Raw genomic sequence first — 26646 nt, 5'->3', positions numbered from 1 at the left:
GCACCATTAACGAATGACTTTTTTCTTTTCTTTTTTTTTTTTTTTTTTTTTTTTGAGTAATTACAGACCTGTTAGCTTAACTTCTGGAGATGGGTGTTATATCCTACAACAGATGACTCTGCAAAAAGGCATCAAGTCCAAGTCAGCTATCTGAGCCAAAGCATTCCTGCCACTTTAACTTTTTGTTTGTTTTGCAGGTTTTTTTTTTTTTTTTTTTTCCCCTTTTTGAGTCTTATCACAAGGTTTTTCAGTTTGGAATTAGGGCCCTGTGATAAAGGAAGAATTGTTAGCAGCAGCACACATGCTGATGAACTCAGTAGGCTGAGGTGAATTGAGTGAATTCAAGGCTTTTGAAGAGTTAGTGATGAGGGGGAGAGAGAGAGAGAGAGAGAGAGAGAGAGAGAGAGAGAGAGAGAGAGAGAGATGAATTCAAGGCTTTTGAAGAGTTAGTGATGAGGAGAGAGAGAGAGAGAGATAGATGAATTGAAGGCTTTTGAAGAGTTAGTGATGAGGGGAGAGAGAGATGAATTCAAGGCTTTTGAAGAGTTAGTGATGAGAGAGAGAGAGAGAAAAACTGACTTTCAACACTGATAGACTTTTTTCAAGCATTGAAGGCAATGAAAGAGATTTACATGAATACTTGGATGCAAAGAGATCTTCCGTTAACTTTGGTTGGCATTCCGGTAGCAGAGATATTTTCATTGTAGTAATGATGGTTGATTTGTATAAATGTTCATTGCAATGAGGAAGTCCTGCATGACTGACTGACTGACTAACAATCAACATTAAATTGCTTTTGCAAGAAGAAGGATGATTGTTTTGGGATTCTGCAGCCCTCAACTTCTGATCCTGGTATGAAGCAATTTGACCTTCGAGGAATAAATTAATAAGAATTTGTATATTTGATTTGATAAATTTAACATTAAACTAGTTTTAAAACTAGTCGAGTCCTTGAGGTTGTCACAGACATTCTCCCAGATATGCCAGACAAGCTGTACTTACTACCTGGGAATCTAAAACGCTGATGGAACTGATATTCGGGTGACACTCAAGTCAAGTGGACCCAATTTCGGCAAAGTCCAGATGGTCTGTGACAGCCAAATCCTCTGCTTGCACCTTCACGATGGTGGGGCTGTTAATAATCCTGGATATAACTTCCATGCACAAGTACATGGTGGGTGACCACCCAGGTGTGAACCAATGTAAGCAGAGGTCGAGGTGTGGCGCCCACACCACACCACATGGAGGAACGCCGCCCCTCTATGTTACCAGGGAGTACTAGGTGGTAGATGACTCATCAACCGGTGAAATACCACCACTTTGCTTATTGGAGGCTTGAAGTGGTGCAACCCATGTTTAGTCTGTAGAGTTTAGTTCCGGTCAACCCTTCCCTTTCTCTTCCATCATGCAGTATGATTGATGACTTTTGAAGTTATGATGAACGTCGTGGTGAGATCCAATATTCCTTACTTTTCGAGGGTACAGCTCAAAAACGGTGTTCGCAGGCTGGCCGCTAGTTAGTACACCGGACCGAACCTATTGGTAACTCTCTAGGAGGCTTCCGGATCAGCTAGTGTATAATCTTGCTACCTCTACTCTGCCAGATAGTGACTGGAGGGAGTCCGAGTAGTGTGTATGCGGGGAGCATTGTCGAAGCCACATTATGTCAAGGATCTGGGTATATTCTTACCACGTATACGCCATATCCAAAAATTTCATTACTTCATACAGCATGTCCCACCCACTTTTTCTTACTATTGAATACACCATGAATTGTCAAACTAATAGAGCAAACTTATCTGCGAAAAGATCTAAACCTCCCAAGCACTTCCTAATTCATTTCATAAATATACATGGTCTCAATTCTAATCTCAACGATGTCCATTTCCATTTGCAGTCTGCCAAACCCCATGTACTTTTTCTGACAGAATCTCAGTTATCGGTTGATTCAACTACTGCTCATTTCAGATGCTCAAATTATTCGCTGTATGATTCCTTTTGCCTCAAAGGTGGTACTTGCGCATATGTCCGTTCTGATATTTCCTGTCAGAGACTTGGCAATTTGGAATCTCCTCTCTTTGATCTTCTCTGGCTTAAAATCTCTCTACCTCATTGTGTCAAATTCATCTGTTGTCTCTACCGTTCTCCCAACTCCACTAATCACTTGGAGCTCTTTGACTTTCTCCAGTCCAACTTTCCTAACAATGAGGTAATTTTCCTTGGTGATTTTGATGTTCACAACTCCAGCTGGCTTCCGTTTTCTAGTCACACCGACTCAGCAGGTCGAGATGCTGAGACTTTTGCAATTACTAATGACCTAGCACAGATTGTTCATTTACTACAAGAATACCGGACAATCCTAATCATACAGCCAATACGCTTGATCTTTTTCTCACAAACAACCCTTCTAAGTATATGGTCGAAGTGAGAGGTCCTTTAGGCACTTCAGATCACAATTTGGTGATTGACTCTTCTCCAATGGAACCTTTATCTCATGGCTATTCCCAACCTTGTGTTGTTTAACATTACAAGAATGCAAAATGGGATGACCTGCGAGACTTTTCTTTTTTTCCTTGGTCGGATTACTGTTTCAAAACTTCTGATGTCAACGTTTCCTCAGATCGTGTCAGTGAAATTATTCTTGCAGGAATGGAATCCTTTATCCCACATTCCACTTTAAAATCTCATCCTTTATCTAAACCTTGGTTTTCCAATAAATGTGCTAAGGCTGTTCAAGAGAAGAATGTTGCATATCGTAACTGGCTTGTTTCTAATTCTTCAGTTTCATTTTCTGCCTACACCAAAGCTAGCAACAATTGTAAAGCAGTTATTAATCAATCCAAACTAGAGTTTGAACAGGCTAAGAGTAGAAAACTTGCTTCTTGCCCTAATGGTAGCCGAGCATTCTGGTCTCTTGCCAAAGCTATTGGCTGCAACTTTTGCCCATCTCTGCTCCCACCTCTGTCCAAACCAGATGGTTCTGTTGTCACTTCAGCCAAGGATAAAGCTGACCTGCTAGCATCCCATTTTTCTTCCAGCTCATGTATTAATGATCTTGGTAAAACACCTCCCACCATTCCCAACATGCTCCATTCAATGCCTCCTGTGGTCTTCCGTCAAAAGGATATCAGAAGGATTTTGATGAATCTTGATGCTAAGAAAGCTCCAGGTCCTGATGGTATTTCTCCACTTATTCTCAAAACCTGTGCTCCTGAACTTACTCCTATTCTTTGCCAAATTTTTTCACTTTCTTATTCCAAAGGTGTTTTTCCTTCTGCTTGGAAATTTGCTCATATCCAGCCAGTTCCTAAAAAGGGTGACAAATCCCTCCCATCCAATTATCGTCCCATTGCAATTACTTCTACTCTTTCTAAAGTAATGGAGAAATCAATTAACCGCCAACTCTTAAACTACCTAGAAACCTTCTGTCTGATCAACGATCGCCAGTTTGGATTCCGTCAGTGTCAATCCACTGGTGATATTCTGGCTTATGTTACCTATTTATGGACTAATTCAATGGAAAGGTTCGGTGAAACACAAGTAGTTGCTCTTGACATCTCAATGGCTTTTGATCGTGTTTGGCATAAAGGTCTTCTAAACAAGCTTCCATCTTATGGTTTGCTAACTGTTTTTAGTAATTGGTTATCCAGTTTTCTCTCTGATCGCTCACTGAGGGTGATGGTAGATGGCTCTCTGTCTTCTAACTTCTCCACTAATGCCGGTGTTCCCCAAGGTTCAGTTCTTTCCCCCACTATTTTCCTCTTGTATATTAATGACCTTCTTCCATTGACTGGCAATCCTATCCATAGTTTTGCTGATGATAGCACATTGCATTCCACTTTCCATTTTGAGAAACCTTGTCCTGCTCAGTCAGCTTCAACTTCTCGAAAATCTGCTACCAATTCCTTAAATGCCGATCTTCAGGTAATTCTCCAGTGGGGCAAAGACAACTTAGTTGATTTCAACCCTTCTAAAACTCAGTCTTGTCTTATATCTCGCAAAAAGGATTCTTCTGCTCCTATTCTTATCATAGGGACACTCTGACTTCTAGGCAAAATGATATATTTCTTTTGGGGATTACCCTGACTTCTAATCTCTCTTGGCACAAGCACATTACAAATATTGCTTCCTCTGCATCTAAAAAACTTGGTTTTCTCTTTCTCTCTCGGTGTTACTTTTCTTCCAAACAGCTGCTCACTCTGTATAAATTGCAAATCCGCCCTGCCATGGAATATTGTTCCCACATCTGGGGTGGTGCCCTCAAAACCTCTCTCAGGCTTCTCGATTTCGTTCAGAAGAGGGCAGTTAGGTTAATTAATGATTCATCTCTAACAGAGTCTCTCCATTTGCTGTCTCATAGACGTACTGTTTCTGCTGCATGCCTCTTCTATAGATACTTCCATGGGCACTGTTCTTCTGAATTGGCTTCTATAATACCCTCTCTCTCTTTCAAAACAGTCCGAACACGTGCCGCCACCAGCCAACATCCATTTACTGTCCAACTTCAAACCCACAGAACCAACTTTTCATCTTCCTCATTTATTCATTCAACTGCCGTTTTCTGGAACAACCTTCCTTCATACGTATTTCCTGAAAATTGCAATCTACAGAAGTTCAAGTCCAATGTCAACAAATATCTTCTTTCGTCTTCTCAACCTCCAACCCAAGCACGGTACTAAGTACTATAGGTTCTAATACCTCTCATGTTTGGGGTTCGCATAAAAAAAAAAAAAAAAAAATGAGATTATTGCTCAAGTTGACTTCCCTGGAATCAGTTATCAAGGGGCACAGGTCTGTTGCTCTGTATCCATCACACTTTTAAGGAACCAAATAATAGCACATATCCAAGGCCCACTGTACTGACAATGGTGGCTTGTCTGAGAATGGGTGATACCAAAATAGGTTATGCTTGTATATTGGCTGAGTGGGTATTTAAAGCTGTGATAGATCAAGGAAATCTGGCACTTCTGTGGCACCTGCAATTATTTATTAATTTGAGTTGAATAATTCCTTGCACATTTCAGAACGTGAAATGTAAAAGAATTAATTTGTGTTTCATTCAAGAATGAGAGACACAAATTAATTCTTTTAATTAATGAATATGAGTGAGAGACTTATAAATGAATACAGTTACTAATAAATACATTCAGATAGATTTCTTTTGACATGTAGCAACTTTTAAGATTGAGGAATTCTCCCAGCCTTTTTTTTAATGATTACAAATGAATAGTTTCCTTAAACATAAAATCAGGTATATTTGTAGTTTCAAGTCATTCTGATCCTTTAAATCAGCTTGTTGACCTTATTCAACAGCAACAAAATCATCAGCAGAATTCAAGCAATACAGCAAGGTGGTTTTTTCAAAATATCTTCAAATATTATGTACTTCTGCATGATGTTTCTGAAGAAGACCTTACAAAGTATGTTCTAGTTAGTAAACAATTAAATTCAATCTGAAAAGCATTTACACTTCTATTTTACAATAGGAAGTGTTCTTCCTTCCCTGTTTTATTCATTTGTTTTACAGTGATTTTTTTTTTTTTTTTTTTTTTTTTTTTTTGTTTACTAGAGCTGAAACTGTCTATCAACAAATGAAAAATTCTTATGGTTCATCATCTTGTCACCTATTACAAATCAATTCTGGCCCTCAGCATTCAGATAGAACTGCTGCTGATCAAGGAGAACCTAATGGAAGTGCCAACATGCCTGATCCGTGGAGTCAGTTCCTTCCAAAAACACTCACTAATAGTGTAAGTATATTATTTATATATATGTATATATATATATATATATATATATATAGATATAAAGAATCCAAATATTCCAGAGTTAAATTGTAAAATATATATAAAAAATTATTAAGTGTTACAAATATATAAAATTATTAAGTGTTACATATGGAACTAACCGATTAATGCCATCAAACGATAGAACATTACATCGGTCGTTAGGTATGTCCAAATTATATAAGTTATAGTGTAGTGTAAGTACCTCCATCGTTTGAAAATCAATGTAACCACTGGCCAACCGTACCTCCAGTATACATGAAAAATATAAAATATTAGGTTAAATAACAAAATAAGCCTTACATGGGAACCCATTTTGCAAGAGACTTTGTCGAGGGCTAAACCCCTACAAAATAAAATTCCATGTTAGACTGAGCCATCGGTTTCTGTTATCATCTGCCTGTATACCAAATCCAATATCCATAATAATGGATAAATCAACTAATTTAAAATTAGGTTATAGTAAATACTATAAATCAGTATAAATCTAGCCGTCCAAAAAAGGGGTATGTCTAACCATAATTTGTAAGAATACAGGCTGGATGATATTTAGCCCGACCGATCGCTGCAACATTATAAGCACAACTGAGAAATTATTAATATTTGCTGAACAATTTGCAGAAAAAAGGCTAATTTAGCTAACTAAAGGCGAACGGAAAGCAGAGTAGTTAAAGCAATAGTACCTCACTCCCCCTCGAATTACTCTAATAGTTCGTGAGATATGAAAAATTAGCAAGAGGATAGCTAAAAGTGAAACAGAAAAGGAAAAGCAAGAGGATAGCTAAAAGTGAAACAGAAAAGGAAATTCACTTTTAGCTATCCTCTTGCCTAATTTTTCATATCTCACGAACTATTAGAGTAATTCGAGGGGGAGTGAGGTACTATTGCTTTAACTACTCTGCTTTCCGTTCGCCTTTAGTTAGCTAAATTAGCCTTTTTTCTGCAAATTGTTCAGCAAATATTAATAATTTCTCAGTTGTGCTTATAATGTTGCAGCGATTGGTCGGGCTAAATATCATCCAGCCTGTATTCTTACAAATTATGGTTAGACATACCCCTTTTTGGACGGCTAGATTTATACTGATTTATAGTATTTACTATAACCTAATTTTAAATTAGTTGATTTATCCATTATTATGGATATTGGATTTGGTATACAGGCAGATGATAACAGAAACCGATGGCTCAGTCTAACATGGAATTTTATTTTGTAGGGGTTTAGCCCTCGACAAAGTCTCTTGCAAAATGGGTTCCCATGTAAGGCTTATTTTGTTATTTAACCTAATATTTTATATTTTTCATGTATACTGGAGGTACGGTTGGCCAGTGGTTACATCGATTTTCAAACGATGGAGGTATTTACACTACACTATAACTTATATAATTTGGATATATATATATATATATATATATATATATTAGAATAATGAAGCAGTTTAGAAAAATAGTAAAAAATATATATATATAATAAGAAAATAAATATAAAGCTATCATTAGAGGCAGAAAAATGCACATTTCTTCACATGATGCCCAATGTATAACTGATATTAAATCAAAACTAATGTCAGTAGCATGGCAAAACTGTTGAGCGAAAATAATAAATTAAACATAACGATTAAACATAAGACTAAAAATTGTAGCAGAAAATCTCCAAATAATTTTGAAAATCCATTTAAAAATAATAATCAATTTTAAAATTTAGAGGACCAAAAGACCAATAATGGTCAGGGAATCACTGCATTTCAATCGTTAGACAAATTGCCACAAAGGCAAACCGATCGAAGGATCAGTCCATCATCCGATCCCCCGATCGTCAATGCAGGGAATTTGAATAATGGTGGTCCTTATGCAGCAAAAAATAAAAACTTAGAACAGACAGACTAGCACTCCAGAGCAGAGCCACACCACTGACACAATGTAAGCTTAACCAGTTTATAGAGACAAATAAATAAAATAATATAGATGGCAGTATGAGCGCAGCTTTAGCATATCAAACCCACTACTACCATTTGATTTACATAAATTAGAATAATGAAGCAATTAAGAAAAATAGTAAAAAAAAAAAAAATAATAAAATAAAGAAAATAAATAAAGCCATCATTAGAGGCAGCGAAATGCACATTCCTCAACATAATGCCCAATGTATAACTGATATTAAATCAAAACTAATGCCAGTAGTATGGCAAAACTGTTGAGCGAAAATAATAAATTAAACATAACGATTAATAAACAGGGAGGGAGAAGAATAGGTAATAAGACTAAAAATTGTAGCAGAAAATCTTCAAATAATTTAGAAAATCCAGTTAAAAATAAATCAATTATAAAATTTAGAGCCAATTATATAATAATTTAACGGGGCTCCCCCTCGTAAGGTGCCAATTCCAAATTATGAAATATCACAAATAGAGAGACTAAACTACCTACAATAAAATAAAACCAAAATAACAAAAATAGACTGACCATTATGCCCCATATCAACGGAGGACCACAAGGCCAATAATGGTCAGGGAATCACTGCATTTCAATCGTTAGACAAATCGCCGCTATTTCAATTGTTAGACAAATCATTAGACAAAAAAAATTTGTCTAACAATTGAAATGCAGTGATTCCCTGACCATTATTGGCCTTGTGGTCCTCCATTGATATGAGGCATAATGGTCAGTCTTTTTTTGTTATTTTGGTTTTTATTTTATTGTAGGTAGTTTAGTCTCTCTATTTGTGATATTTCACGTAATTTAGAATTGGCACCATACGAGGGGGGGGGGGGCATCGTTAAATTCTTATATAATTGGCTCTAAATTTTAAAATTGATTTATTATTTTTAACTGGATTTTCTAAATCGTTTTTCTGCCACCAAACACATCTGCACTGTCAGCCCTTGGATCAAGGGATAATAAAAAATTTTAAACTTCACTATAGAAAACGTGTTTTAAGACATCTCATTGCAAACATGAACGATGTAACATGTGCAAGTGACCTTGCAAAGAAAATCAGCATCCTAGATGCGATTCAATGGATTTCCTCTTCAGTAAATGCAATTAGAAAACAAACTGTCGTGAACTGTTTTGTAAAGTCTGTCTTCTCAAACGCAAAAATTGAAGTTGTGAACAGCAATGTGGAGCACCAAGAAGAACAAGAACTTCATCTATTGATAATGTACGATATTTCAGCTACAAGTGACCCTGGCTACAAAGATATAGACTCGAACCTCACTACAGAAGATGGTGCTCTAGATATCAACGACATTATCATCGATATTTTTCAAGAAGTTCCTCATGAGGATGAAGAAATGGAAGGAGGTCATTCTGTCGAAGAACATATTAATGACGAACCACCGATGAAAATAGAAGAAGCGCTCATACAAATCAATCGTTTAAAAATGTTTTTCGCCGCTGAAGAAGATACTGAAGGACTTTTCGATGGTTTATTCACTCCAAACAAATGTTGAAAACAAAATTATCTGCTGGAAGAAGGTGCAGAAGAAAATAAGTGATTACTGTATGTATTTTTCTTAAGATAACGTCATAATATGCATAGCACAATTGTATGTATATTATTTACAAAAATATTGTGCAAAATCTGTATATAATTTAATTTAATTTTACATTAAACGTTTAACGATTTTTCTTTATCTCTTGTGTATGTAATTGTATATTATTTACAAAAATATTGTTCAAAATCTGTATATATTTTAATTTAATTTTACATTAAACGTTTAACGATTTTTCTTTCTTTTTTTTTCTTTCTCCCTCAGACTTCTTATTAGCGGACACTTCTCTCTAACGGACACATTTTCGTTCCCCATGGCTGTCCGTTAAAGGGAAGTTTCACTGTATATATATTTTATTTTTGTTTTTTATTTATCGTATTTTATTAGTATTATTATTGGCCTCCGTAACCAAGTGGTCAGGAGTGGGAGTGCAGTAGCACACTTTCTTTGAATAGACTGGGATTCAAGCCCCTGATTGCTAAATACGGTCGATCTGCCAACCCACACTGGACCAGCATGGCAGATTATGGTCCATTCCCTCAACATGACTTATTTATTTTATTGGTATTATTATTATTGTTATCATTATTTTGATATGTTAGAAGTATGAAGTCATAAATGTGAATTTGCCTAGTGCCTGAAATGTTCAATCTGATACTGTACACACCAGCACTTTTTATACAAATGGAGGGGAAAAAAAGATACTAAAAGGAAATAAATAATGTAGAGCAGGAGTGGCCAACTTAATTTGTGATGCGATCTACTTTTTTCCTTCAAAATGTGCCGCGAGCTACCATCTCAAAAATTTCATTGCATAAGGTGCACAAATCGAGCGATGACTGTATATTTAAAATTCGTCGTGATTGACCAAAATTAAATCTGCAATTGACTCGTTGGCCACCCCTGATGTAGAGCTTTATAATGATAGACATGACTGTCATGATGAGAATACTTTCAGCCAAATTTTAGGTGATTTTTGCTCCCCTCCTTCAAAGCAACATTCTCTCCACATTTGAATGGTTAGATTGCAGTAGTATACATTAAAAAATTGTTGATATTACATCTGGTAATTAAAAATCTGAAATTCTGTATGTTCTCTTAGTGATCTGTATGGTCTGCTGCTAATCTCTATGGTACTTCCCAGAGCAGTGGTTTTCAACCAGGGTGCCACAACATTCCAGGGGTGCCACGTAATTTGGGTTTAAGTTAACTTAAACTTATTTTTTTTTTAAATTTATGTATTTATTTCATTATAAAAAGGTATAAATAAGTAAATGGTATCTCTCTTACTCCATGTGCAATAAATTATTGAAAGTGTTTCCACCATTTATAGACACCCTGTATATATATATACAGAGAGAGAGATTTGGATCTAACAGGCAGAAAATTGAGTAGGGGTGCCTCAAAATAAAATAAATTACTTAGGAGTGACTTTATTAAAAAAAGGTTGAAAACCACACTCCTAGAGACTTACATATCTGTCCTATTTTGCATGTAGTCACTTGGGCAGGCTTACTCCATTAGTGTCAAGGGTGGGTGTCAAATTTTTTTTTAGAACAGTGCTTTTTAATCATTTTTAGCCATAGAACCTTTCTGCAAAGCCTTTCTCTTAGAACTTCATTTTTATTAACAGTAATACAGTATGTGCAGAGCAAGAAAGCAAGCTTATGCAGCATCAGCCAAAAAAAAAAAAAAAAACCTCCCATTTCATCCCTCCATTCGTTCCAAATGCCTGTCCAGCTCAGCCTTAAATTTATTTAGGCTATCAACTTCCACAGTCTGTGCCCCCTCAGGTTCTTAATCTGAGCAAGAGGAAGAATCCCATCAGCATTCAGCTTGATCAACCCATTCAAGGCCTTAAACACCTCAATCAGATCACCTTGCAGGTGCCTATTCTCCAGGCGCTGAAATTTGCAGAACTTAAGCCTTTCTTGGTTCCCCTTTGTTTCTTGAGCACCCCTTTGTTCTCCTCACCAATCTTGTTGCCCTTCTTTGTATTCATTCTAACAACTCTACATCCTTCCTAAAATGAGGCTTCCAGACCTGTACACAGTACTCTAGGTGTGGCCTGACCATTGCCTTGTACAACTAGATAATCATCTCCCTGTCCCTGCTAACAAAATTCATATATATATCATTGACAAGACTCCATGACCTGCCTTGGCAGCCCATCTGCACTGCTCAGCAAACATTATATTTGACTGCACAATTACCCCCCAGGTCTTTTTCACTTTCCACTTCCCTGAATATAGTACCACACAGTTGGTACATTTCTCTTCAGTTATTGCTACCCCATATGCAGTACTTTGCATTTGTCAATGTTAAACTTCAGTTGCCACTTCTCAACCCATTTTTCCAACTTATCTAGATCCAGTTGGAGTAGCATACCATCTTTACTGTTGTTAACACAAACCTGCCAACCTTTGTATCATCTGCAAACGTGGACATTAAACCTGATATACCTTCATCAATATCATTGATAAATATACAACACAACAATATACTTCGTGGACTAATAGCATTTGTCCACGAAGATCAGTAGTCCATTGATTACCACTCTCTGTCGTCCCACACTCAACTATCCTTTTATCCATTGTAGCAACTTACCCATAATGCCATACTTCTCTAATTTGTACAGCAGTCTTCCACATGCAACAGTAACAAAAGTTTTCCTGAAATCCAAGTATATGATATCAAAATTATTTTTGTCATTAAATATATAATATATTTGGTAATTGATCCCTTATATAAGCAGCTTTCGTATGTTCTGTGTTCCTGAAAGGAGGTTAAAGGGTTCCTTATGTGATTTTTTTATGGATTTTTTGAAAAAATCTGTTCGAGTATGCAGACTGTTTTTAATAAATTGGGTTTCTTTTTTGAAAAAATTGTTTGCTAAAGGATTCTGTGACCAAAAATGTTTTGAAAAGCCGTCTTAGATCATAATATTCTACTGTAAACTCATTATTTATAAGAAAAAATAAAATTTTCTGAAGTTAAATTATCCATTTAAATGTTTTAATTTGTTCTATAATTTTTGTGCATTACAAATATTCCTTGCTTATATTTTCCAGGAAAGCATATTGGGTAGTAAAACTTTTGAAGATAGTTTACATATGTCTCAGTATTCAACAGAAGGAAATCAAGAACAAGTAGGTAAGACTTATAATATTTCTGTAATTCTGCTCAATGTCATATTATTAAATATGACATTACTAAATAGTTTTAATCAGAGCATAAAATAACCTAAAAGAGGATAATCATTTTTAAAGCCCCCCCCCCCCCCTCCTTCAATATTATTTTGCTCTGAATTCACTGAGAAAATTTTTTTTTTTTCTGATTCTAGAGTAATGCACAGTATATTCCCAGATAAGTTTTTGTTACAATTTCTTTCTGATGCACATTAAAACCCTTAAACAACCAGTAAACAATCAAACAGTCACAATTTCTCTACTGAAAATTCAAAAAATTTCTCTTGGTGAAAATGGACTACAAAATTGGCATATTTTGTATATATGATTTCATGAGACTTCTACTGGGTTAAACTAAATCTTATTATTGTATTATGTGCATAACTTCTTCAAAATAGTGTAAGGTCACTGGAATTACATTATTAAAACACCAAGCCCTTTTGGGTAATTTAAAAAATCTACCAAAAAAAAAATAAAAAATAAAGATGATTAAGTATCTGTGCATAATGTTAATATTCCTAATATTTACATTCTTAACATTAATAATGCACATGCTTTTTAGATAAAACCTAGTAACTCATATATTGTGCCAAATTTAATTGGATTTTGTGTAGAAATAGCTAGTGAGGTTCAGTAAATAGTAGATAAGTATATTTCTGTATTTTATTTTATTTTATGCAGTTCTCTACTGTAATTAATATTGCAGGCCACCTATTTTTATAAGTTGTAATATTTACTAGCATTGCGGAGGATGTACCTATCCTTCAATTATTACAAAGTTACATCAAAATGAAGTAAGGAAGTAAGCCTATACAACATTAGCAGTAAGGAAAAAAAAAATACCCACTTCCACATATATATCCTGCAACATTATAAATTCTAATTAAATTTACATCGCGTGTGTGTGTTCTGACAAAGAGTAGGGATGCTATCTGGATACCACTACCTGTATGCAATATTCTAGTTGTAGCCTAGCCATTGCTTTCTATAATGGGTTAATCGCTGGGATAGTAATCATACAACGAAGTAATCATCGTTAATCCTTGTCGATCAATTCGGCCCTGGAGGGATTGTGCAAGGCTCAAGGGGTAGAATTTTTTTCAGCCTGGACTGTACTTGTTAACAGGAGAGATTGCTTCTGCAGGGATGGGATACACTTAAATAGAAAGGGTGCAAGAATTTTTGCTGATGCTGTCGAGGCAATGTTAGGTGGGTCGGAAAACTGCTAGTTGGGGGGGGATACAAGGACTAATAGACTAACAGTAGCCACTGGCAGAGGTGGAAGTGATTCTTGCACTGCTTCTATTGAAATGAGCAGGAGCCTGAAAAACAAGATGCATGATATTTCAGACACTGCTGGGAGTCATTGCGGTACAAGTAAACACATGGGTTGTGTTAGGGTAGCTAAGAATAGAAACAGGTGCATGTATACCTGTGTGTACACCAATGCTAGGAGTTTGGTAAATAAATTTCATGAATTTGAGGTATTGCTCAAAACATCAAAGGCAGATATTGTTGGGATATCAGAGACGTGGTGTCACACAGATATAAGTAATGCGGAACTGGAATTTGGGGAATACAATGTGTATAGAAAGGATAGACAGGACAGGAGGGGAGGAGGGGTTATGCTATTAGTTAAGAAACACAAAGTCCAAGGAAGTGAAGCCAGTCGACATCGATGGACAGGGCAGTGTCGAGTCAGTTTGGTGTGACATAAGCATAGGGAAATCAAAATTGAGAGTAGGAGTGTGCTATAGACCTAATGACTCTGATGAGTATAATAAGATATTGTACAGGGAAATAGAGTGGGCCAGTAAATCAGAGAGTCTTATAATGGGGGATTTTAATTTCCCAGATATTGACTGGAATTTGTGGGTTGGTCACTTCACTCGCACACTAGCAAGGCTTTTGTGGATTTATTGGATGATTGTTTTCTACATCAGCATGTTCGTGAGGCAACAAGAGGGAGCAATACTCTTGATCTGATTATCAGTAGTGATTCTTCATGCATTAAGAATCTGCAGATAAATGAACCACTAGGTGGCACTGATCACAGTGTGTTGAAGTGGGATTTACTCAAGGGGGTAACTACCATCAGAGGTAAAGGGAAGGGTTTTTGGTTTCGTGAAGGTGACTATGATGGTCTGAGACAGTATTTAAATTCTATACAGTGGGACCAACTGATGATGTTACCAACAGCAAACTCAAAATGGGAAGCATTCAAGGAACTAATCTTGGAGGCTACCAGGCTTTACATACCAACTAAGAAATATTGTTCAAGGTTTAGGCCTAAATGGTTGTCAGATGAACTAATGAGACATGTGGCAGAGAAGAAAAATTCACGGGATACATACAAATTAATGGGTGACATGGAAGCCTATGATAGATATAAGTTGGTCTGTAACCAAGTCACAAAGGAGATTAGGCAGGCAAAGGCAGACTACGAAAAATCCTTGGCAAAGGATGCAAAGAAAAACAGAAAAGAGTTCTTTACATATTTAAACTCAAGAAGGAAAGGGATGAATCAGATTGGTCCACTGGATATTGATGGTTCAACAGTTGAGGATCCTGCTCAGGTGGCTTACAATCTAAACGAGTATTTTGCATCTACATTCACGCATGAGGAGTTATTCAGGAAGGAGAATGATGTAGGTAAAGTAAACATTGGCAGTGAGCTGGATGATTTTGTAATAACTGAGAGGAAAGTGGAGGAGAGATTGTTGAGGATAAACATAAAAAAGGCACCTGGGGTGGATGGGATCTATCCAGTTATATTAAAGGAGGCAGCAAAGGAAGTAAGCAAACCCCTAGCCATAATTATGAGAGCTTCTTTGGACTCAGGGGAGGTACCCATAGACTGGAGATGTGCAAATGTAACCCCAATTCACAAAGGAGGATCAAAGGCTGACACAAGTAATTATAGACCTGTTAGTTTAACTTCTGTTCGAGGTAACTTAATGGAGGCACTGGTTAAAGAAGCACTGCAGGATCATCTAGACAAGAATTCAGTTATAGCTCAGACGCAGCATGGTTTTGTTAAGGGCAGGTCTTGCCTGACCAATTTGATTGGATACTATGATGTAGTCACCAAAGAACTGGATGCAGGGAATAACTTTGATATTATATATTTGGATCTTAGAAAGGCTTTTGATACTGTTGCACATGGAAGACTGCTGCACAAATTGGAGCAGTGTGGCATTGGAGGCAAATTGCTGCTATGGATAAGGGGATGGTTGAGTGGCAGAAGACAGAGAGTGGTAATCAATGGACACTGCTCAACGTGGACTAATGTTATTAGTGGAGTTCCTCAGGGTTCAGTGTTGGGTCCGTTGTTGTTTTCGGTGTTTATGAATGATATTGATGATGGGATATCAAGTTTAATGTCCAAGTTTGCAGATGATACAAAGGTTGGCAGGGTTGTTAAGGACACTACTGACGCTATGCTGCTGCAACAGGATCTGGAAAGGTTGAACAGATGGGCTGAGAGGTGGCAAATGAAGTTTAACATTGACAAATGTAAGGTACTACATATGGGAAACAGTAACCCCAGAGCAACGTATCAACTCTGCGGTACTACACTGACAGTGGTGGAGAATGAAAAGGACCTGGGGGTAATTGTGCAGGCAGATATGAAGTTCTCTGAGCAGTGCAGACGAGCTGCAAGAGTAGCTCATGGTGTCTTGTCAATGATATACAGGAATTTTTCTAGCAGGGATAAGGAGGTGATTATTCCCTTGTATAAGGCAATGGTTAGGCCACATCTTGAGTACTGTATACAGGTCTGGAGGCCTCATTTCAAGAAGGATGTAGAGCTGCTGGAACGGGTACAGAGAAGGGCAACAAGATTAGTGAATGGAACAAAGGGTTGCTCTTACGAAGAAAGGCTTAAGTTTTGCAAATTACAGAGTCTGGAGACTAGGCACCGGCGAGGTGATCTGATAGAGGTGTATAAGGCTTTGAATGGTTTGAGCATGCTCAATGCCAATGGGATTCTTCATCTTGCTCAGAATAATCACCTCAGAGGGCATAAATTCAAATTGAAATTTTGCCTTTGGCCAGCGAGTGGTTGGTTGGTGGAACCGACTTCCATCACTTGTTGTTGAAGTTGATAGCCTAAACAAATTTAAGGCTCAACTGGACAGGTATTTCGAACGAACGGAGGGGTGAAATGGGAGTGGTTTTTTTTTTTTTTTTTTTTTGGCTGATGATGAATAAGCTTGCTTTCTTGCATCATATGCCTCTACTAATGCTAATGCTATTTGTATGTTCAAGTTGAATAATTTTGTAAAGCTCTCAATTCAGCACAATATATTCCACTGGCCAAACTCATGCAGCAATATCAGTTTAGCAAAATTTGTGGTGAAAAGGGAGAAGAGTGTATAGCTTGTGATTGAGCCAGATGACTTACACTTACTGCATATCACGCAAAGTACTTTTCCTGAACAACTAGTGTGGATTTGTTTAAAAAAAAATAGTAGATTCATTGGAGTGAGAGTAGCATAAAAGAAAGATGGGAAGCAAACAGTTAATTTTGTTGTGACACTCTTGGCATTCATTTATAATTTAATACAGCTTTGTTTGAAAGTAATTTTAAATAATATTTCATGATGATGATAGTTGATCAAATAAAGTCTCTAAAGTTTAAATAAGTAATACAGTAATAAGTAAAATAATCATATCAATAGTTTCATGATGGCAAATAGCAAAAGAACAAAAAAGTTTTAACATTTAATGTAATTCTACTAATACAATATAGTTAATCTAATTCAGAATGTGTACTACAGTATTAAACAAGAAAATGAAGATTGTACATTTTTCATTGACTGTGTATTGTATTTCGTAGTAAGATTAATTTGTAGTAAGTACAGTATACAGTAGTACATGTGTACAACATTTATGTATATATATACAGGGTGTTTCAGTTAAACGTTTCAGAACTTCTAAGAGGGGTAGGGTACATCCTGACAACTCGAAATCATATAGCAATGTGGGGTCGGAAATGCTTTCCTGAAGCGGTATTGTACACAGAAGTCGTCGTGCGACGTCGTGAAGCACAGATTCAATTTTCGGTCAGTGTATGGGCCGGTATTATGGGAGATCACCTCATCGGACCTTACCTGTTACCGTGTCGTCTAACCGGACCTATCTACTTGATCTTTCTGCAGCAAGTATTGCCACAACTTTTGAGAGATGAACAGATTTCTGCATCGACGCAACAGACAATGTGGTTCCAACACGATGGAGCCCCTGCCCATTATAGTGGAGATGTTCGTAACTACCTGGATGTCACATTTGGTCAACAGTGGATCGGACGTGGTGGTCCCGTGCGTTGGCCTGCTCAGTCACCCGACCTATCATGTCTTGATTTTTATTTCTGGGGTCATATGAAATCGCTAGTTTATGACACCCCTGTTGACAATGCTGAGGAGCTGGTTGCAAGAATCGCAGTAGCTGCCGAAGAAATTCGAAATTCGCCTGGAGTATTCCAGAATGTTCGGATGTCCATGCGTCGGAGATGTGAGGCATGCATTGTAGCCCGTGGAAGAAACTTCGAACACTTACTTTAATCCTGTACCTTTTGCTTCTTTTCATGTATTATTAAAACGATTTCTCACTTACGGTCTCTTTTCTTTATGGTGCTTCTGTGTACAACACCGCTTCAGGAAAGCATTTCCGACCCCACATTGCTATATGATTTCGAGTTGTCAGGATGTACCCTACCCCTCTTAGAAGTTCTGAAACGTTTAACTGAAACACCCTGTATATATATATATATTTTTTTTTTTCAAAGCTTAACCATAGACATTAGAATTGCTTTCAGACTTTAAAATAATCTATCCGAGTGGTCAGGAATGTGAGTGCAGTAGCATTAGCACACGCTCTTTGAGTCGACCGGGGTTCAAGCCCCTGACTGCTAAATACGGTCGATCTGACAGTCCGCATTGGACCAGCGTGGTAGATTATGGTTCATGTCCCTCAGCATGAATTGTTGAGGAGGCTTCCATCCTGCAGTGGATTGTAATGGCTGCAGTTTACCTTTTTTATTTTTACCAGAATATGCTGTTTCAGTGGTACCAGAATATGCTGTTTCAGTGGTAGAGTGCTTTAAAAGGGAATTATGAAACCAATGATAGTGGTTAGTTCACTTTCCCAGTTAGGCTACACTTGAAAAAATATGACGTAAAAGTTGTAATCCTTAATATATACAAATTTGTATCTTTACTGGGGATGTTCTATCCTATTTTAGCATAAGCATATCACAAATATTGCCTCCTTCTTCAGAATTTTTTTCTTTCAGTGTTTCTTTTCTTCTAAATAGCTGCTAGCTTTGTATGTTTTTCAAATGCACCCTACTGTGGAATATTATTCCCACATCTGGGAGCTTTCAGAACCTCTCTTAGTAGATACTACTATTCAAAAGTGAGCATTCAGGTTTCTTAATAATCCTCTCTTACATCTGCTCCACACACAGTATCAATTTCTGCTATATGGCTTATCTACAGATATTTCCACGGGCACTGTTCTGTGATTCTATCTCCTTCTTTCAAACCGCTTGAAACTGGTTTTGGAGAAAGTTTGGCTTAAAATTCACCAAATTAACTTCTCTTCATTTGTCTATCCTTCTTCTTCTGTTTGGTCTTCCTTTTTATGAATTTCTTAAAAATTACAATTAGGAATTTAAATTCAACATCAACAAATATCTTTTTTCTTCTTAACCCATACATGGTATGACAATACAAGCATTCCTCGACTTTTGTACTTAATTTGTTTTTTTCATGTAAGTCCAACGTTGGTCTTGTTATAATAAATACATGTATAGGACGTACAACTCACCAAGATTATAACCCTCAACAAACTGTACCGGTTATCTATGGTATTGTTTACAGCATTTTACGATTTGTAACCAAGTTAAATGAGGCTGAAAAAACACAATGAATAATAATGTAGAGTACAGTATTTGTTCAAAAGTAATTTAATCTAATACCTGTTAGTACTGTATAGTGTATAAACAAGAGGTTTTTTTTTTTTTTTTGGGCTGTAAAATTTAAAATTGTAAAAAAGATAAGCAATCAATTACACTCACAAATTGCAACTAACACGATACGTGCAAGTGAGATATGGAGTAACAAGTTTACAAAGCTTAAAAAATAGGAATGAAGAGAAGATTACGAAAATTTATTTATGTTTTTCATATGATCGAAGATTTCAGTGAAGGGGAAACACATTTCACCATAATAACGTTTAAACCCACAGAATTCTATCTATCGGTATTGTCACAAATGCAATAAGGTCGACTTTACTACCCATTTATAATAGATTGCACTAACAGAAAAGCCCAATAAACCGGAAACTGCAAATTGTTTTATGGTAGTGTGACCTCCAGAAATGTGCTTTAGAAAAAAATGGAGTAGGGTTTTCAGGAGTATCAGTGACTAAGGCCATATTGCTCTTCGTATACTGTCTGCAAATTGAGTGTGTTCTGTGGTTGATTTTCTGTTTGCTGGACAAAATACCCAAGTTTTTCATCCAGCAAACAGAAATTTGATTCGATAAAGTGGCTGATTCTAGTGATCATTTTAACCAGCACCTACTTATTTTAGGGCTTATGATTGTCTCCGACCAGACCACATAGACCTTCCTATTAGCCAGTAGCAGCATTTGTAAACATGTTGGCTGATTGTTTTCTTTTTGCATCCTTTAGTTAAAATTATTTTTTTTTGTTGTGCTTATTTGACATAAATTTATATAAAGCTAATACAATTTCCATTATAAAAATGACCTTTTAGAGAGATAAATAGCTTAGTTATATAGCAAAAATTTCAACTTCTGAGGTCTTCGAACTGGTGTCTCTGGAATGGATTAATATTGTAAAGTGGAGGTCCACCGTGCGCGGCAGCTCATTTTGCCACTTCATGCACGTGGCTCAAAACTGTTGATATATTTTTGATATACTGTATTTTTATTAATTTTGAGAAGCTTTGATTCTATCTGCAAGTTGTAGGTAAGTAGTTTTTTACATAAATAGAGTGACTATACTGTTGGTTCCAGTAACCTTTCCTTCTAATGAGGGCGGAGGGGAGGAAGGAATAGTGTCTGATTATTACAACAAAGAAGTATGACAAATTGAGCCTAATTTCAAGATCTTAGATTTCTGCTGAAGATTTCTGTGATCAGCTTCTATTTTGAATCAGTTCCCCCCCCCAACAGAAATCGAACACATAAATGTATACGATTCTTGAATTCTTTCAATGCCTGCATAATATTACCCTGCAACCCCTACTAATCTTAATTTCTTCTTATGGATACCCTCAGCTGCTTTCATATGTATCGTAGATTTGATTTGCATTGTACTGTAAATACAGGTGTTCTAAATGGGTGGTGCATATAATTTGTTGTGTCCATCTTGAGACAAGATGGTTAATAGAAATAAATAACTGTTTATGTTTTTCTGTGTTCCAGCAGATTATAAAAGTTGGCAGGACGTGTAAATATGAGATTTATAATCTGCTTGTATGGTATGTAATGTAGATATATAATGTGCATTTAGTTTAAACTGTTTGAATAAGAAAGGCCTTCTTATTTCCAGTAGATGGGATTGTAAATGTCATCAATGAATCTCTTCATCCTATACATCATCCACTGCTCTCCAATACAGACCAGGTTTCTCCAACATCAGAATTCATGGTAAGATATATATATATATATATATATATATTTAAAAAAGCTTTATTTAAAATAAATTGTTTTTATTTGCTTACACTTTTTTCTTAAAATTACTTACTGTATTGCATTTTTAGTCTTTAATACTGCTGCTCATAAAGTTGTTTGCAATTTTTTTCTCTTTAGAATTTTTTTTTTTTTATACAATTGATATACCACTAATACTGACAGTTTCTCTGCTTATATTTTGGATCAGATAAGAAATTAAAAGGTGGCTTACTATTCTAGCTTATCACTGTGTAGACCTAACTTTTTTGCTATAAAATTGTCTTTTAGAGTTTTTAATCAAGTTTTTTTTTTTTTTCTGGATTTTAGTCAGTCTTGTGTTATTTAAAATTTTTTTTTTTTTTTTAAATGCTACATTGTTTTATTTATTGATGTGTGCTTAAAAACTGCTGTCAGTAATAGTCTTTGCCATATAGTGCAAGGAAGCCACAGACTTTTGCTGCACTGCAAAAAAAAAAACAAAAAAAAACAACCAAGTAGATAAGAAAACACATTATATGCCTCCTTCCACATGCAGGTAAGTATTCAGTTGAGCTTTGAATTTATTCAAACTGTCAGCCTTTTTGGGGTTTACCCTGACTTCTAATCTCTCTTGGCACAAGCAGATTACAAATATTGCTTCCTCTGCATCTAAAAAACTTGGCTTTCTCTTTCGCTCTCAGCGTCACTTTTCTTCCAAACAGCTGTTCAGTCGGTACAAATCGCCCTATCATAAAATATTGTTCCCACATATGGGGTGGTGTCCCCAAAACCTCTTTCAGGCTTCTAGATTCCATTCAGAAGAGGGCAGTTAGGTTAATTAATGACTCATCTCTAACAGAGTCATTCAACTTGCTGTTTCATAAACAAACTGTTTCTGCTGCTTGTCTTTTCTACAGATACTTCCACAGGCACTGTCCTTCTGAATTGGCTTCTATAATTTCCGCTCACTCTTTCAAAACAGTCCATACACATTTTGCCACCAGCCAACGTCCAGTTACCGTCCAATTTCAAACTCACAGAATCTTCCTCGTTTATTCATTCAACTGCTGTTTTCTGGAACAACATTCCTTCATACGTATTTCCTGAAAATTACTGTCTACTAAAGTTCAAGTTTAATGTCAGCAGATATCTTCTGTCTTCTGAACCTGCCACCCATGCACGGTACTAAGTGCTATAGGTTCTAATACCTCTCTCGTGTTTGGGGTTTCCATAAAAAAAAAAAAAAAAAAAAACCCCATAGTGGAGAGGTTTTATAAGAGATGAGTCATTAATTAATCTGACTTCCCCTCTTTTGAATGGAGTTAAGAAGCTTGAGAAAGGTTTTGGGGATACCAACTGAAATGTGGTATCCCCAAAACCTTTCTCAAGCTTTGAGCTTTGAGCAGATTTGAGATTCTTACAGAGTGAATTAGGTAATTTCTAATAGAGATATGTGAACCCATTTTGAAATCTGAGTGTCATCAAAGATGACCATAGGAACAGTAGGCTCTTTTTTTTTTTTTCTTTCTTTTTTTTTTTTTTTTTTTTTTTTGAGAAATAAGGCAGTACAGAGTTTTAGAAGGTTTGAAGTTAACAAGTTTTCTTTACTCCATTGGAAAATTACTTGGAGATCGGCATATAAGTGGTGGTAGATATTTAAGAAGCTGTAGCTGTTTGTGCAGAACAAGGTGTTTCAAACTGAAGGTGGAATGTAGTGTGCTGCCATCAGCAAACCTGTGATAGGATTTCCAGTCAGTGAAAGAGAGTCATTAATATGCAAAAGGAAAAGAGTGGGAGAAAGAACTGAATCTTGGGCAACACCAGCATTAGTGGAGAAATTAGAAGACAGTGCAGTCTGTCACCCACAGTTAGCATTCAGAGAGAAAACTGAATTGCATAGTTACTAACTCTCCGAATTTGCAACAGACTCCATCTTTTTTTATTTGAATTGACCCTTCTCTTTCTCACTATCATCATATAGTTGGTAAGAGAGAGTTTCTCTGCCATTTTTTGTGCATTTCTGTCTGTTTTTGTCAATGAATTGACCAAGTGTGCTGTGGTAGTCTTAAGTGAAGCAAAATGGGAATGCACCATAATAGCACTGTTTACTGTAATATGCGATATTTCCTCAGACTTTGTAGTGTAAAGACAATTAACAGTGTCTTTCAGTAAGATACCAAAGAAATGCAATGTTTAATTTCAGAACACAGATACATAAGATTTTCTATCTATATAATATCGGTGACACCATAGATAACTCTTAAACAAAAAAACTATGATAGTAGTGTAAAAAAAGGGCATCATTTTATTTGTATCTCATATTGTGCACCTCCTTCACAATGATTTGCCATGTATTGCACTACCTTGAATAAGTAACGCTTCATTAAAAAGAGAAGACTATTGTTACTTATTCTCAGTGGGCACCACCATGCAGACTGCACCATTTAAAGGCTAGTTGACCTCTCATTGGTGGGTGGGCAGGTACCCTGGTATTGCAGACAAGACAATCCAGTTGTGTTGTCTGTGGTGTATTTACACTGATATATATATATATATATATATATATATATCCATTATTTTAAATTAAATAAAACATAAGCCAGTAGTATGGCAAAAACTGTAGAGCGAAAATTAACATAATAATAATAACCCAAATAAACAATCGAACGAAAAGAAAGAATAGATATAAATAGTAGCCCAGAAACCCTAATATAATTTCGATCTTTAAATCCAATTAACAAAAACTATACAAATTTTAGGATAATGCCAATTAGTTATTAATTTAGCGGTACCCCCCCGAGAGGTACCAGTTCCAAAAGACGTGAAATATCACCCAAAGAGGGTTAAAGGAACTACCAAACGATAACAAAATCAAAATAAACTAAAATAAAATAGACTGACCATCATGCCCCATATCGACTGAGGACCACGAGGCCAATAATGGTCATGGAATGACCATTATTGGCCTCGTTATCGTTTGGTAGTTCCTTTGTTATCGTTTGGTAGTTCCTTTAATGTTGTTATCGTTTGGTAGTTCCTTTAACCCTCTTTGGGTGATATTTCACGTCTTTTGGAACTGGTACCTCTCGGGGGGGTACCGCTAAATTAATAACTAATTGGCATTATCCTAAAATTTGTATAGTTTTTGTTAATTTGATTTAAAGATCGAAATTATATTAGGGTTTCTGGGCTACTATTTATATCTATTCTTTCTTTTCGTTCGATTGTTTATTTGGGTTATTATTATTATGTTAATTTTCGCTCTACAGTTTTTGCCATACTACTGGCTTATGTTTTATTTAATTTAAAATAATGGATGTATTTCAGCTTCATATGGAGGAATTGCAAGTCGCTGCCTCTAATGAATGCTTAATTATTTATTCATTTATTATAATTTAACTTTATTCAATATAATTCAATGATAGTATAAATTTCGGCTTCATATGGAGGAATTGCAAGTTGCTGCCTCTAATGAATGCTTAATTATCTTAATTATTTTAATTTTTTATTATAAATTAATTTTCGTCACCATTTAATATAATTCAATAGTAATGGGTCGATATGCTAATTTAGCAACGCCTGTGCCGCCGTCTATTTCCTTTTTTTCTTCAATATAAGCTGATTCAGCTTACAGTATGTCAGTGGTGTGGCTCTGCTTTAGAGTGCTGTCTGTTCTATAGTTTATTTTCGCTGCATAAGGACCACCGCCATGCAAATCCTCTGCATTGGTTGATCTATCGGAGAATGGAAGGGTGGTTTGGTTCTTCGATATTTCCGCCTTTGCGATGTTTTGTATGACGATTGAAATGCAGCGATTCCATGACCATTATTGGCCTCGTGGTCCTCAGTCGATATGGGGCATGATGGTCAGTCTATTTTATTTTAGTTTATTTTGATTTTGTTATCGTTTGGTAGTTCCTTTAACCCTCTTTGGGTGATATTTCACGTCTTTTGGAACTGGTACCTCTCGGGGGGGTACCGCTAAATTAATAACTAATTGGCATTATCCTAAAATTTGTATAGTTTTTGTTAATTGGATTTAAAGATCGAAATTATATTAGGGTTTCTGGGCTACTATTTATATCTATTCTTTCTTTTCGTTCGATTGTTTATTTGGGTTATTATTATTATGTTAATTTTCGCTCTACAGTTTTTGCCATACTACTGGCTTATGTTTTATTTAATTTAAAATAATGGATGTATTTCAGCTTCATATGGAGGAATTGCAAGTCGCTGCCTCTAATGAATGCTTAATTATTTATTCATTTATTATAATTTAACTTTATTCAATATAATTCAATGATAGTATATATATATATATATATATATATATATATCATTGTAAATTTTAGAGTGTCTCTCTCTCTCTCTCTCTCTCTCTCTCTCTCTCTCTCTCTCTCTATATATATATATATATATATATAGAGAGAGAGAGAGAGAGAGAGGTGCTAAAAGGAAAGATAGCTTTAAACACCTGCAACTGTATGCAGGTGTTTTTTTTTTTTGCTATTTCACTATTGGTAAATATTTATAAACAGTGTACATACAGATTGTGTTCTATGATAAATGTTTCCAATAAACATTCAGTACGTATGATAACATCATTGTTGCTATGAAATTTTTTTGCTTATTTGTTTGAAAATGTGTGATTGTTTGTTTTTTGCTGAAAATTGAAAAAAATCACATCGTCAAAAACTTAAACCTTTCCACATATTACAAATATATGGAAAATCTTGCATAATATGGCTTCAAAAATTTTACAATGTATTTCTTTGTCATATTACTGAAAGACATTGTTAATTTTGCACAACACAAGTATGGTGAAATGGTCATGTTACACATAACAGTGCTGTAATCCTACATTCTTATTTTGCAACACATCCCAATAGAAATAAAAAAATTCACAGTATTTTAATTTAGTGTTATTATTTTTTTTTTTTTTTTGCAAAAAGAAAGGGATGGAAATAAATTGTTATTCTAAAAATGCAGGAGAAAATGCATGTTACAAACTGTGTTATGACAATGAGTTGGGAAAGGAATCAAAAAAAAGTGGATTGTGCATCGTGAATACAGAATGAACATTATAAATACATTTTTAAGATATGTTTTTAAATCAGAATGTAATATGAATTAATAGAACTATTTTTATTTCAGTCTGGACTGTCTGTGGAAGAGGAGATGCCTAAAACAACCAGTCATATGGTTAGCAAATGGTCAAAAAATAGTAAACATACCAAACGTCATGGCATATGTTTAACGTTGAGTGATATGGATCGTATCCGAGTTTTTGTTCAAGAATTTTGCATTCAGGGTTTGGTTCCTTTTGCTGAAAGACAAATAAGGATTTTAAATGAACAGGTGATTGCTTTATATCTTGTTTTATTATTGTGGTACTTGAATTTGATATTATTTGTAGCGACTTGGGATTAGTATTACATAAACATTTTCATTTCATTCCCTCCACCGAGAATTATTAAGAAAAATTATTGAGTC

General features: G+C 35.7%; 1 protein-coding gene across 3 annotated transcripts in view; it reads left to right on the top strand.

Annotated features, from left to right (window-relative positions):
• The window catches only part of l(3)76BDm (trafficking protein particle complex subunit 8 homolog l(3)76BDm), a 582307-nt gene that overhangs the window by 68202 nt on the left and 487459 nt on the right, over nt 1–26646 (top strand). For 2 of the 3 annotated variants that reach the window (XM_090380612.1, XM_090380610.1), the window contains 5 exons: nt 5252–5420; nt 5570–5750; nt 12349–12430; nt 21053–21150; nt 26308–26511. In XM_090380612.1, the coding sequence (XP_090236738.1) occupies nt 5252–5420; nt 5570–5750; nt 12349–12430; nt 21053–21150; nt 26308–26511 (734 nt within the window). The remainder of the gene's footprint in view (nt 1–5251; nt 5421–5569; nt 5751–12348; nt 12431–21052; nt 21151–26307; nt 26512–26646) is intronic. The other variant, XM_090380611.1, reaches the window with a different exon arrangement.

This window comes from Mastigoproctus giganteus, chromosome 9, assembly GCF_048544385.1.
Source record: "Mastigoproctus giganteus isolate SK-2022 chromosome 9, ASM4854438v1, whole genome shotgun sequence".
In the NCBI taxonomy this organism is placed as follows: domain Eukaryota; kingdom Metazoa; phylum Arthropoda; class Arachnida; order Uropygi; family Thelyphonidae; genus Mastigoproctus; species Mastigoproctus giganteus.
Note: the sequence above shows the minus strand (reverse complement) of the source record. Positions and strands in the feature narration are given on the sequence as shown.